General features: G+C 39.3%; 1 protein-coding gene across 3 annotated transcripts in view; it reads right to left on the reverse strand.

Moving 5' to 3' along the window:
* The window catches only part of LOC122799326 (2'-5'-oligoadenylate synthase 1A-like), a 290,809-nt gene extending 276,891 nt beyond the window's left edge, over positions 1-13,918 (reverse strand). The window contains exon 1 of one of the 3 annotated variants that reach the window (XM_044068306.1): positions 13,748-13,918. In XM_044068306.1, the coding sequence (XP_043924241.1) occupies positions 13,748-13,831 (84 nt within the window). In that variant the 5' untranslated portion in view covers positions 13,832-13,918. Of the gene's footprint in view, positions 1-13,654 lie in introns of all 3 variants that reach the window. The other 2 variants (XM_044068304.1, XM_044068305.1) reach the window with 2 other exon arrangements.
* Positions 13,919-14,476: the final 558 nt, after the last annotated feature.

The following is a 14,476-nucleotide window of genomic DNA, read 5'->3' on the forward strand; positions in this document are numbered from 1 at the left end:
CCTCTCTCCAAAATAATGGAAAAATGTATACATAAACAAAGCCTTGAACATCTCACTCAGGAAAATCTCCTAACCCCGACACAACATGGCTTTCGTCCCCATCATAGCACTGCCTACTGTTCTCATATCTTTTACTGAGAACATTGTCAGAGCTCTTTATGAAAAACTGGTTTCTAGTCTCTTCCTTGAATTATTCAAAGCTTTCGACACTGTCTTCTATAATTTGCTTATTTAATCTCTCACAATCTACTTATTTAATCTCACACAATCTACAATAGTTTAACTACCTTCCTTATAGACTGCAGTCTGTAAGATGGCTATCAGCCTCCTCTCCCTTCCTTCCTGTACATACTGGCGTACCCCAAGGTTCCATAATAGGGCCTCTTCTCAAACATCCCTAACTCCTCTTTTATCCAGTATGCAGATGATTTCACCATCATATCCTTCCCCACCTTCTCTCTCACCCATGACTCGCTCCTTTCAGTGGAAATCTGTATTACTAGCAATGAACTTCTGCTTAGCCCCCCCCCCCCAAAAAAAAAACTAAACTTCTCCTCTTTTTACCTAAATCTCTTCAAAATTGCAAAAAATCCTCCTCAGTCACATCCCTTAACAATACTACTATCTCTGTCGAAACACATACAAAACTCCTCGGTGTTATTATCAATCAACTTAAGTTTGACATCCATATCAAACTCATAAAAAACACACCAAAAACTAGGCCTTCTATATAGGAATAAAAAATATCTGACAATTGACTCAAAATGTTCTCTGGCACAAGCTTTTGTTCCGTCTTCTCTATTTTATGCTGCACCCATACTCACTAATCTTCAGTCCAATCTCATGGCCAAACTTGAATCCACCTACAATAAAACTACCAGACTTGTCGCAAATCTACCTTATTGCTCCCATCACTGTAACGTGCTAAAAAAACTTATGTGGCCATAATTTCAAAAGCAACTCTTACTTCCTCAACTCCACCTCACACACTCAATATTAGCTAATCCCTCCCTCTGTCATGCTCTCTCTAACCTAATCTCTTCCTATATCCCCAAACATAGTCTCCACAGTGCAGACCAACACTTCCAAGAAGTCTACAAGCCCATGAGGTAAATTGGTAAGCTCCTGTATAGCCACTGTTGCCAGCACTTGAAATAACCTTCCCTCTGACCTTAAGAGCTACCACCAACAGTCTCAGATTCAAGAAAACACTAAAAGATTACCTTCTCAGAACATGGAACTGCCCCTGCCCTACCCCTGCCTGAGCTATTCCTCCTCATCCTGCCATCCCCTTTAACTGTAATTACACTGATAATTAACTTGATGCCTACTTATTTTCCTTTCTTCATGCTGACAATCAATTACTATCTAAGGTTATATATAACCTTTTGCCCTCACAGACAAACGTTTATAATCAAATACTAGTCTATATCTCAACTGTTAATTTACACTCTTCCTCTGTAAAATGCTATTATTCTTTTAGCCTCATTAATGTTAGTAAACCATACCAACTCCTGCAATTATCATTAGCCCTATGCCATGGATTTCTGTTTTTGTATTTCCTTATAACTTAATTCTTGTATACCACAGTTCCCTGTTATCTTTAACATTTCAGCTCTGTATTTCTATTTGTATATGTCTAGGATTTTGATGTTTTTACATGTTTTTGGAGCCGATATATATATATATATTTTTTTTTTCTTATGATTTTGGAGCTTTTCTCCTTGGGTCTCTGCTGAAAAAAGGTTTCTTGCCCAATCAGACTAACCTGGTTAACAAATGTAAAATAAATAAATAAATATGTGCATGGTTACCTAGGTGCATCTGTGTAGAGCAGTGCGTCAGGGGCAATGGGGCAGACAGCGTAATCCTGCATGCATACCAGTGACAAGGCATGCCAGCCTTGATACGTGTCACCTGGGTGTTCTGTACCTACAAATGTAAGCAGAGGCAGATGGCATTTATGCCTAGGTAGATGTGGGCTATTTAGGGGAAGCAGGTACTCACAGGATCTTAAAATGTATTGCCCTTTCGAAGATTAGAAGCCCTAACTATCTAGTAGTATACGCCATGGAGCTTGTGTGTTTTGGAAATGTTTCCCACTGCTGTTAAGTTGGATGACATCAGCATGCCCTGTAAAGGAGGCCACTGGGGGGGGGGGTTAACAGAGCCTCAAAATGTATAACATTGTACACAGATAGGCGAGACAGACACACTGCTGCAAGGGGATATAGTTACACACACATTCACAGAGTTGCTCTTTTTGAGATTAGAACCCCTACTTGTCTAGTACTTATCACATGCACCACGGAGCTTATGTGCTTTGGAAATGCTTGCCACTGCTGTTAAGGTGGATGACATCAGCAGGCCCTGTAAAAGATGCCAATGTGGGGATTGACAGGACCTCAAAATGTATAACCATTACACAAAGATAGGCGAGACAGGCACACTGCTGCAGGGGGATATATTTAGACATACACACGGTGGCTGATGTCAGATTAATATAAAATAGAACTTACATAAACACATACACTTTAAAACAACAGCGTTTTTGTTTCTACCAAGTAGACTTCATCAGATGTGGATGGACAACTACAATAATACCTTTATACCCTTCTAAAACACAGGTTAACCAATAAAATTAAACAGGAAGTTAAAAAACAGTGGAAAGTTAATTACCATAAAATCATGAATATTCATGACCTTGTGAAGTTTCTGAAACAATGCAAACCATTTACTTATATAGATTATATATATATATATATATATATATATATATATATATATATATATATATATAAAGTCAAAATCTCTAAAATCTTTTAAAACACAATTCAGGGTATATAAAATGTACTAAAATGTGTTAAAATAAAACAGTTGGACTAAAAGCTTTCTGCATGAAGTAAAGCTGAAAGACAGTTTTGTAATGGTCAGACTCCCTCTGGTGGTCAAAGCATTAACCACACTTTCAATTAAAAAACAACCATTTGGTCCAGAGAACCTCAGATTTTACAAAAGTTTAAATAAAAATGACTTTGTATAAAAGACTTTGTAAAAAAAGATGAGAGCAGCTAAACTATGACGTTATTTTTAAACAAAAGTCATTTTTATTTAAACTTTTGTAAAATCTGAGGTTCTCTGGACCAAATGGATGTTTTTTTTTTTTTTTTTTTTAAGTGAAAGATGATTACTATAGCACTCAATCTTCCTCATTACCTAGAGGAAAACAGTTTTTGTACTTACTTTTCTCAATGGCGTTGAGAAAAATGGCTCTTGTACTCACTTTCCTCACTTATCTAGAGGAAAATAGTTTTTATTCAGGCATGTCCAAGGGTCAGCTCCCAGTGTTCTCCCCTATCTATCTGATGAATCTGGGCATCTTGAGGCAATGTAGAAATTGCCTCATGTACACAGACAACCCTCTCCTCCTACCACCCAACACTACAGCCTGTGAGAGATGCACTTATCTAGCCAAACTGGAGGCAAAGCTCTCTCCAACCAAGACTGAACCTGACAGTCATGAGGAGAAGGTAAACATTTGCACCACACCACACTCCTCACATAGTCTCACTACGTCTACACCACCAAAATCCACACATAGAAACTCAAAAACATTCGCGGAGTGTCTCATTAATAATCTGCCTAAGCAATAGAGACCTCCAAAGCGGAAACACAAGCAACCTCCATCCCCCAACACAACCGAAATGACACATAGCCCACAGACTCAGTGTGCCACTCAAACACAGCCAATAAGGCAAAACAACATACCCAACACACTAGTCATAGGTGACTCTATAGTCAGGCACACTGATGTCCCATTCACCAGGCTAAACAAGGAGAAGGTTACTGTCAGCTGCCTGTCGGGTGCCAGGATCTGCCACATAACCCACGCACTCAGGTCACTCCACAACAAGTACAAATATGACTCTGTCATTGTCCATGTTGGTGTGAATGACCTGAGACGTACCTCCCTGGACAACATGAAAAGAGACATGGAAGAGCTCTCCAATCTTGTAGCCCAGGCAGGTATGACCCTAGCCCTGAGTAGCATTCTGCCATCGCCCAGAATGATACCGCAGTACAAGGACAAAAATGATTGACTTCAACAATTGGCTAAGCTTCTGGTGTCATTCTAAGGGGATCCAGTATCTGTCTGCTTGGGATAACATGGTAGACAGACCATGAATCTTTGCCACAGATGGCCTGCACCTGTCGCCCCTGGGATTCCGGATACTGGCTAAGGCTCTTGCTGCCCCTATAGTGCCTTTTTTAGGCAGGGTTCAAGTAACAAATTCACCACCATAACAGGAACAAGCAAGCAAAAACTGAGGGCAATGCTACTCAATGTTAGAAGTCTAAATTTCAAAATGCACTCACTCGAGGTACTCCTTAAAATGGAGAACATAGATATCTGTGCAGTGACTGAGACCTGGTTCAAGACTCCAGAGAGCACCCCTGCACTACCAGGCTATAACTCCTACCACACTTTTCGGCCATGTAACCTGGACCGAAACACCAAAGGTGGGGGTGTGTCCATATTCATTAAGGATATCCACACCTCCAGGCTAGTTGCTCAGCATAATGCATCTGAGGTCATCCAAGTGCAACTAACTCTTGCAAAACTGCAATCCACATTGTAGCTTGCTACAGATCCCCCACCATGCCCCAGGATTCCCACTCCTCTTTTCTTGATGTACTGGAAAATATTAGGGTTCAACCAAACACTAATAATGGGCGACTTCAACTACCCCACCATTAACTGGGAAAACTACTTATGTACCAACTCCTTAGCGCAATGCTTTCTGGAACTCAAACTCCAATGCCCTAGATCAACTTATCCACAACCCCACCAGGGGCAACAATATCCTAGACCTAGTCATTACCAACATGAGTGACCGGTGTTCCACACCTGAAGTCAACACCTAGTTGGTCCGATCTGACCATAAGCTAATCACCCTTGATATCCACATCCCACCCACCATTACGGAAACCACAGTAAAAAAATTCTCCAAAGCCAACTTCATGCTTCTTAAGACAACTAAATGTTCAATGTGTGTTATTATCTTGGAGCTTTTCTCCCGGGGCCTCCACTGAAAATGGACATGTATCAAGTTGGACTATCCTAGTCAACAAATGTAAGATGTTGTTGTTGTCGTGTCTTTCGGCTTTTCCCTGTTAGGGGTCGCCACAGTGAACTCTGGTCCGCTAATGATTGGCAGTTGATTTTTATGTGCTGAGTTGCCAGCCCTAACGCACAACCTTCAACGAAGGTACGCCCATTCACGCATGTCTCCACACAAAAAACGCTCTAGCTGAGAGTCGAACTGGTCAGCCAAATGCAAAATAAACAAATAAAATAAAGCTTTGACCACCAGAGGGGGTCTTGATCATTATAAAACTGCCTTTCAGCTTTACTTCAGGCAGAAAGCTTTTAGTCAAACTATGTTATTTTATTTTAAGACATTTTAGTACATTTTATACATCCTTAAGTGTGCTTTAAAATATTTTACAGATTTTGACTTGAATATTTATTTTTTAATAACATGTTTTATATATATATATATATATATATATATATATATATATATATATATATATTTTTAAATAAATTTTTTACATTGTTCCAGAAACTTCACAAGGTCATGAATATTTATGAATTTTATGGTAATTAACTTTCCACTGTTTTTTTAACTTCCTGTTTAATTTTATTGGTTAACCTGTGTTTTAGAAGGGTATAAAAGTATTATTGTAGTTGTCCATCCACATCTGATGAAGTCTGGCAGCTGGAGTGATTCCCCATGCAGTTGACGTAGACTCTACCCTCCTCACAGGGCTGTGCTTTGATGTGGATATGAGTGCAGTCTATGGCACCCAGTACCTCAGGGTAGTGTGCTACACTGTGGAAGAGACACATACTGCTGGCCTTTCCTCAGGGGTGCGGGGTAAATAAATGTGCTCACTGGCATGTATTTGCATGGCAGCCAAGAAATGGTGTAGTACCCTGGATGCAGATGCCTGTGATACCCCCCCCCCCCATCACGTCCCCAGTTGGTCTTTGAAAACTACATGTAGCTAGTATTGTAAGGGTTACACATACCTTTGTTTCCACTGGGATGGGTTCCCCTCTGTTGGCTGTAAGTTGAGGATAACAAATCTCGGTGAGCTCTTTTAGTATGCCCCTGTCCACCCTGTAGCTCTCTACAATCTCCAGCTCATGTGGTTCCCCTGGGCCTGAACACTCTTCTCCTTCTCAGTCTAGGCCTATTGTCAGCATCAGCACCAGCACTGACCTCAGCCTCTAGCACATACAGATGTGGCAGAGCTGCAGCAGCCCCTAGCATTCTGTCAAATTCCTAATTGTGTACTCCATTGGTGCAGAGTATGTGGGAAAAATTTGATTGTAGGGTGCATGCATACTTTATAGTGGTGTGCTGTAGATGCGGCCTGTGTGATTGGCTAACTATGATGCATTCCACCTGACAGGTATATCATTGAGAGGTTTGAATGGCCCAGTGTCAGTGGAACAGGGTTTATCACTAATTGATACAGGATTGACTTTCCCAGGCTATTTCTTTCTGTTTTAATCCTTTCACTGCTAAGCACTGTGCCACATTGTGCAAACCTGTGGCGCTAGTGTAAACAAAGCTCAGCAGTCTGAACACATCCCCATGCACAGTCATGCTCAGCATAGCTTAAACCAGATAAAACATGCGCCCTGCAGCACTCCATGTAGGCTTTAATGAATTCTCCTCTCAGTCTTTCCATTTGGGATCAAACTATGCCAACTGTGAATTAACCAAGCATTATCTATACTCAGTCATGGGTGTATATTACTTTATCGAACTTTTAAAAGTTTGAACATCACATGGTCAACAACATATGATCAAACGTTTAAAAGTTTGAATGTTTCAATGGAGATCTCTGTGCAGTGCAGAATGGGAAGATTTCCCTTTCCTGCACTGTAGTGCGATCTAGGAGTTTGCATATTTAAAGACCGGGGGGGGGGGGCTTTCCCCCTGCTTAAAATGATCAGGTAGGTTTTTACTGTTTATTTTTTTTGTTTTTTAACTTTTCGACCTTTTAAAATTTCGATCATATGACTTCGACCATATGATGTTCGAACTTTTAAAAGTTCAGTAACGTAATATACACTCCCAGTCATTAATTACCAGTCATGAATTACTGCTAAAATTGTTTTGACTACATGCATAGAAACACATAAGAAACTCAGCAAAGCAAATGAAGAACAAATCATTTTTAATGTTTATTCCATTATAAATTCTGCCTTCCCTGCTAATCTCCTAAACTGCTAAATGCTACAATAACCACATGGTCATTTAAAAACAATAAACTACTGTCACTACTTACCTTTCCTCGAGTTGCTTCGTGACACAAACAAGTAGTAGTATATCTGTAGAATATTCCTTAGCATTCATCACTTATATAACAAATATTTTTTCCAAAACTCAAAAGGTTTAGAAGTTAAGCCAAAGCTTACATTCTTAAAGAGTGGCATGCTTATTTGCTTGTAAGCTTTGAACTATTTTGAAATAAAAATCATCTTTCAACTATAGTTGCTCAGGCCCTGAAAGACTATACCCTAAGATTGTTCTCGGTCTTCCCCATTACCATATTAACATTTCCCTTTCTTCAGATAGTTTCCTGATGATTGCAAACTGGGAGCAATCACTGAGTCCCCCAATGATGTCAACATATTACAAGAAGTCTAACACAAACAAATGATTGGTGCCATAGACATGGTCTAAAAAATACATGCAAAAGTGCACTATTATTTCCTTTGGCAAAACGTAATTCCCAACAAATTACAATATTGACACCCCCCCCCCCCCCAGTGGTGTGAATACAAGTTGTAGCAATCTGAGCTTTGACCACCAAGTTTCCACAGTGGTAAAGAAAGCCTTTTACACAGTGCACCTCATAAGCACAGGCATAGCATCCAGATCAAGGGATGTCATAACTCCACTGTACTCGACTCTCATCAGGCCACTAACAGAGTATAGCGCACCCTTTTGCATGTATCTAACCAAACACCTGGAGCAGCTTGAGAGACCTCAGAGGTTTTTCACTATGAAAATACAGGGCCTCCAAACCATGACCTACATGGTCAGACTGAACGCCCTGTCACTTTACTCTGTATTTTCTCGGCTGCTGAGAGGGGACTTGTGCCTGGCTTTAGGGAATTTCTAACCCTGCTCTAATGGGAATGCTGCACATCCACAAGTCAAATGGCTCAAGAGTCACTTGCTCTAGGGATCTCAACCTAGTCTGGACATTAACAGATCATGCTAGAGAGACGTACGTCTCACAGAGACTGCTACTTCTCTGGAATATACTTCCTATTCATGTAAAACAGAGCTCCTCATTGACCCTATTCAAAATCAACATAGATAATTGGATGTGAGATCACAAATTCGCCCCTGGGGTGGCACCTATGTCCCTCATGGACAGGCGATAGCCAGTGTTGATCACACACCTGGTCTGTTCATAAATTTGTTCTGCAAATTACACAAAAAAAAAACAAATGAGGATACATGGAATTAACATGGCTAGGCTTATAAAGGCTCTAGGGCTGCTAGCCTAGTAACCTCCTATGAACTTATGAACTTATAAGGGGTTGGGAGGGTGGCCTAATGGTTAAGGTGTTTGCCTTATAAACACAAGGTGCAGGATTTGAGTCTCACAAGGGATAATTGGCTAAGCTTAAAATGGCTCACAAGGGCAGTTAGCTTCGTACAAATCTATGAATCCCACCTATCAGATTTACTCCATATGTAATGTATCTGTGAACCAGAGAACCTGTTGGCCTACCTTATTTGCATAACTAATCCATACATGAACTCTTCCAAGTACTCAGAAGTATATACAGATAATGTGTACATTTCTGGAAATTTTGTGAAAGTAATAGAATATGGGGTGTGATTTTTATCAATTAGGAGTCCTACTGATTTGTGAAACAGGACTGGAAATTCTGGTTATGAAATTTTAACACCATAAAAAGATTTAACAACTTTAATTAGAGACTCAGGCTTCAAAGGAAACAGCAGGAGAGGTAAAATCAGGGTTTATGGCTCAGCAGTTGAGTCCATTTTTTTAATGCATCTTCTCAGCATAACTGAGTTAATCTGAATGGGTGCATGGCTCCCAGAATCATATATACTTCGTGGTGAAATAGTTATCTTCATAACGTACTACTATAACTCTTAACTAGCTAAGATACTACAGAAATATTCTGAAAATTAATTACCATGAATTACCACATTGATGGTAGTCCACTGAAGACAGAAGGTGTTATAAGAGATCTGGGAACACAGGTTGACAGCAACCTCTCTTTTAACCACCACATTGTCACTGTGGTCAGAAAGTCTTTCTATGTGGCACATCTCATTACTAAGGGTTTTGCATCCAGGAAGAAAGATGTCATTGTCTCCCTATACTCAACTCATTAGGCCAATCATCGAGTACAATGCCCCAATTGGCAAGTACCTCACTAGACACCTGCAACACCTGGAGAGGCTGAAAAAGTACCTCACAAAGAGGATCCTAGGCCTTAAACACTTGTCCTATATGAACAGACTAAAAAACTCCCAACTATTCTATGTTTCATATCGCCTAGAGGCAATCTCTGCATGACTTACAAAGCCATGTCTGACTGACCCAGCTCTGTTAGAAATGCTACATCTAAATAAATCCCAATCCCTCCACACCCCACGCTCCAGAGGCCTCAACCTCATTACCAGGTGGGAGGCTAGCATAATGGTTAAGGTGTTTACCTTACAGACACAAGGAGCAGGGTTTGATTCTCACAGGGGGGTAATTGGCTAGTCTTAAAATTGCAGAAAAAGGCAGTTAGTCTAGTACTAATCTATGAACCACAATCAACAGAACATGCCGGAGGGACAAATTCATAACCCAGAGACTGCCCATGGTATGGAATAGACTTCCCATACATGTCAAACAGTGCACCTCACTGGTCCTCTTCAAGAGGAATCTTGATGAGTGGATGGGAACTAGAAAATTCACCACAGGAATCACTCCAGTGGCTTTACTCGACAGAGGCACTGGGAACGAATGTCGGATAGCATGATGCCAGGTTAATCCTATGGGCTAGGCTTGTAAAGGTTGCAGGGCCATTAGCCTAGTACACACATATGAACCTATGAAAAGCTAGATCCTTATAAAATATATCCTACCTCAACTATGTTGAATTTCTATCCAAATATCAGCAATGCACCACAGGTTCACTGCTGTGCTTTAGGAACAACATTTACAAAATCTATAAATGCTGAAAAACTGGCAAGGTTTTTATTAGGTTTGTGTTTTGATTAGTTATGTCATCACAGATTCCAAAAGAACCAACTCACCATGGTTTGAAATCAAATGCTGTGCAATAGTACACCAGTTATCTTGAAACTGAACATTCAAAGTGCAAGTTAGGCAATTATTAGTCCATCCCTGCAAGTGAGATGAGGGGCTACCACAAGGTTCTTTACTGGAACCCTCAATTTTACCATGTTATCAACACATCTAAATTCTGCTTTCTGTATAAACATGTCAAACTCACTGAACATTGTCCCTTTATAGGGCTGACCTGAAAGGGATATCTAGTTAAGTGACTTGCTCATAGTCACACAGTAGGCAAGTGGAGGTGGAAGGACTCAAACCATGTAGACGTAGCTACTGAAAGCAGTTAATTAACACACATTCTTCTGTATGTAGATGGTATAATGCAATATAGTTTTAAGGCAGGTCTGAAAAAGCAGTCAACTTCTATATAAATGAAGGCATGTGCCAAGTAGACCAGTCTTCCCTCCCCTCCCTCTTTCTCGAGCAAACTAGCTTCCCTCATCAATAACTATTCACACTGCCTTGAAAAACACTGGCATTCAGTAGTTATATTAATAATTTAATGCCTTATAACAGCTGGCCAATCCCATGAGAAAAGGGCTCGGGTTCTCTCTGAAACTGCAGCATGCCCCATTGGAGGCTTGTCCATGAGTCATGAGTCCCTTGGAGAAGACAGTCTGTGTAGAGACAGGGGATGAAGGGCATAGGTCAGTCACCATTATGAGTGATGATGCCTCTGATGTTATTCTCACTCCACCCAGCTAGAATACCACATATATAATGCCCTATCCATATTTCTATTTCTCACCTGTCTTAAGTAGGGAAACAGCAGTCTTAAAGGAAAAAAAAATGACAACAAAGTTGCACTCTCTCCCTAGAGAGGGAGGCCCTACTTGCAGAGGTACAACAGGACTTAGCCAGAACCTTGCCTATAAGGTGGTGGACAGAGGGATGGTACTCCGAGGTAACAGACTACAAAGTCTCTCTCTATGGAAATGGGAGGCTCATCTGCAGAATCCTAGCAGTTTGGCAGTCTCTTTATTAATAATAAAAGATACGACAGAAGAATTAATGGGCTAATGAGAATGAGTGAATGTCAGCAGCAGAGGGGTTAAGGGGCCATATAAGTAAAACAATATTATTAGACAGTATTACAACTTTATGCTTCCTAAACAGATTAACTGGCATTCACCTCTCATCCAAATCGGCCAAAAACTGCAGTAAACCGTATTCTTCTTCTGCTCCTAAATCCGGAAATCTTTTTCCTTTCTGCATCAGATGCTCTCCATCCACAACTTGTATTCACATCTGCACTTTAAGGCCTGCTTCCTCAAGAATAATATCCATTGTTGGAATAAGCTAAGCAACGTGTCAAAGTCTCTGTTTCTATTTTCTGTCACAACTTATACTTTGGTACAGTCTCACTGATGAAAATAGCAAAACAAACTGTTTATTTTTAGAAAAGAAATTTTGAATTTGTTTAGTGAAATACATTTACTTTCTGCATACTTTTACCCTGTAGAATCCTTGCATGTTCAGCTTTTACCCTTGTCTCTATGTGGTTATGTTTAATTTTTTATTATAACTTGGTTGTGGCTATAAAGTCTCTGGTGACTTAACTTGTAAACCTAAATCATAAAATATAATTAAATAAAATGTTTGTTTGTGTCTTTAGGTTTTTCACAGTTAGGGTTCGCCACAGCGGAACTCCGGTCCGCTAATGAGTGGCAGTAGAGTTTTACGTGCTGGCTTGCGGGGCCTAGCGCACAACCTTAAACGAAGGAACGCCCATTCACGCATGTCGCCACACAGAAGACGCTCTGAGAATCGAACGGGCAACCAACGTCTAACTGTGAGGCGACAGCGCTACAGCAGCACTACCCCCGCAGTACATAATAAAAATAAAATGTAAAGGGTGCAAAATACTAAAACATATATAGACTTGTTAGACAGAATATAGATCAGTACTAAGCTAACTGCCTTTGTGGGTCATTTTAAGTCTAGCCAATTACCTATGTGAAAATCAAATGATGCACCTTGTGTCTTTAAGGTAAACAAACACCTTAACCATTATGCGAACTCACTCAATAACATAACCTACCCCCCCACCCACACACACACACACACACGGAGCTGTACGCAAATACAGTTATACATTAATGAAACTGACAATAATCACTGGCCTAGAGAGGAGACTTCATTTGGCTGGAAGTCTCTTACAAATGACGTGTATACTTTCATTTCTCCAGAACTGCACTAGAAGAGTTTCAGTTTCTCGCATGCAGCGAATTATTTCCGTCTTGTCATCCTTGCCTGAATTTAAGGTGGAATGTGTATGGCTACTCAAAATAGTAACCTGTTAAATATCAGTATGAAAGACGCAATGGACTACATTATGATTTTCATATGTAAGAAATGTTTGTAACTACATTTAATTGATGCATTTAATTATACATTTGATTATTTATTTTTGTTAAAGGATAATCAAACTGGACAGAGCCCAATTTCACACTGACATTCAGGAAAAAAACTTTCGTAAAAAAAGAAAAAGCAGGCAATACATTTTCAGCAGAAAAAGTTGCTTATTTTGTCTAAGTGCCTTTAAACTTTCTTACAAGTAGTGCAGCGTTTAGTTTTTCAAGGGCATCTTTTGCAAGAGATAACTCCAAACCATTCCTGACGCCTACATTTTCCTTTCTCACCTATAGGAAACGATATAACCATTCCTGGCACAAAAACACTCTTTCCAATCGATGTGAAATTATACAGCTATCAGTTCTATGAACATATTTTGATCTTGGACTGAATGTCTTTGGGGTACATTTAAGCACCCCCATCCCCACTTCACAAGAAAAGGATGCCAGTCACTAACAATGTTTTATTACTATTACAGTTAACAACAGTGTATGAAACTTGTCCCTTTATGCTTGTGACAGGCAGTAAGTAGTAACATTGCTTGGCATTCTTATTGCATTCTCTTCTCATTTGTTTTTAACCACCACCACCAAAAGTGGGACAAAAGAGGGGAGCAAGATGCATTTGCAAGCTAAATGTAAGAGTGGGTCAAACAGAGCAGAATAATCCAACTTGCAAAGGTTCCAGGAATAAAATAGCACGGATGTGAAGTACAGAAATCAGCTGAAACAGTTTTGATTTGGAAGAAATGCTTATAATCTGAACTTGGTACGGTATAACCGAGAATTGAAAGGGACCTCCATTATTAGTACCAAAAAAAAGCATTCAGCAGCTATGAAACTGAAAGCATTTATTTTTCCATATACTTGCTTACCTTAACAATTTTTAGCACTTTGATTTTGGAGTCTGAATTCTTGAAACAGTTTTCTTTCAAGAAATTACAAATAAGATTAATAGCATGTTTCACCTGAGACAGGAAAGCCTCATTTGGTTGCAGATACTCCATGATGAATGTATCTAATTGTTTTGGAGAAGTATTGTAAAGTTCCATTTTCTCTAATTGCTTTGGAGAGTAGCGTACAGTTCAATTTTTCCCTTGTGAATGAAAATGTTTGCCTTCTTTTTTGCATCTGTGCATTTCAGTGCCCTACCCACAAAGCAGTTCCATTCAACTGATATTTTTTTTTTTACTTAAGGTAGACTGACATTATTTTCCAATTTCTTTTTTAAGAGAGTTCAGTTCTTCTTTTGGCTTTTCCCAATTAAGGGTCGCCACAGCGGAACTTCGATCCACTAATGATTGGCAGTAGATTATTATTATTTTTTTTTTACGGGGCCGAGGTGCCAGCTCGACGCCCAACCTTCAACATATATACATATATATATATATATATATATATATATATATATATATATATATAAAAGATAGAACTAGAACTACAATAATACCTTTATACCCTTCTAAAACACAGGCTAACCAATACAATTAAACAAAAAAACAGTGGAAAGTTAATTACCATAAAAGTCATGAATATTCATGATCTTGTGAAGTTTCTGAAACAATGTAAACCATTTACTTTAAATATATACATATATATATATATATATATATATATATATATATATATATATATATATGTATATATACGTATACTAAAATGTCTTAAAATAAAATAACATATATATATATATATAT

Source organism: Protopterus annectens, chromosome 4.part0 (genome assembly GCF_019279795.1).
Source record: "Protopterus annectens isolate FY-2018-M chromosome 4.part0, PAN1.0, whole genome shotgun sequence".
Lineage (NCBI taxonomy): Eukaryota > Metazoa > Chordata > Ceratodontiformes > Protopteridae > Protopterus > Protopterus annectens.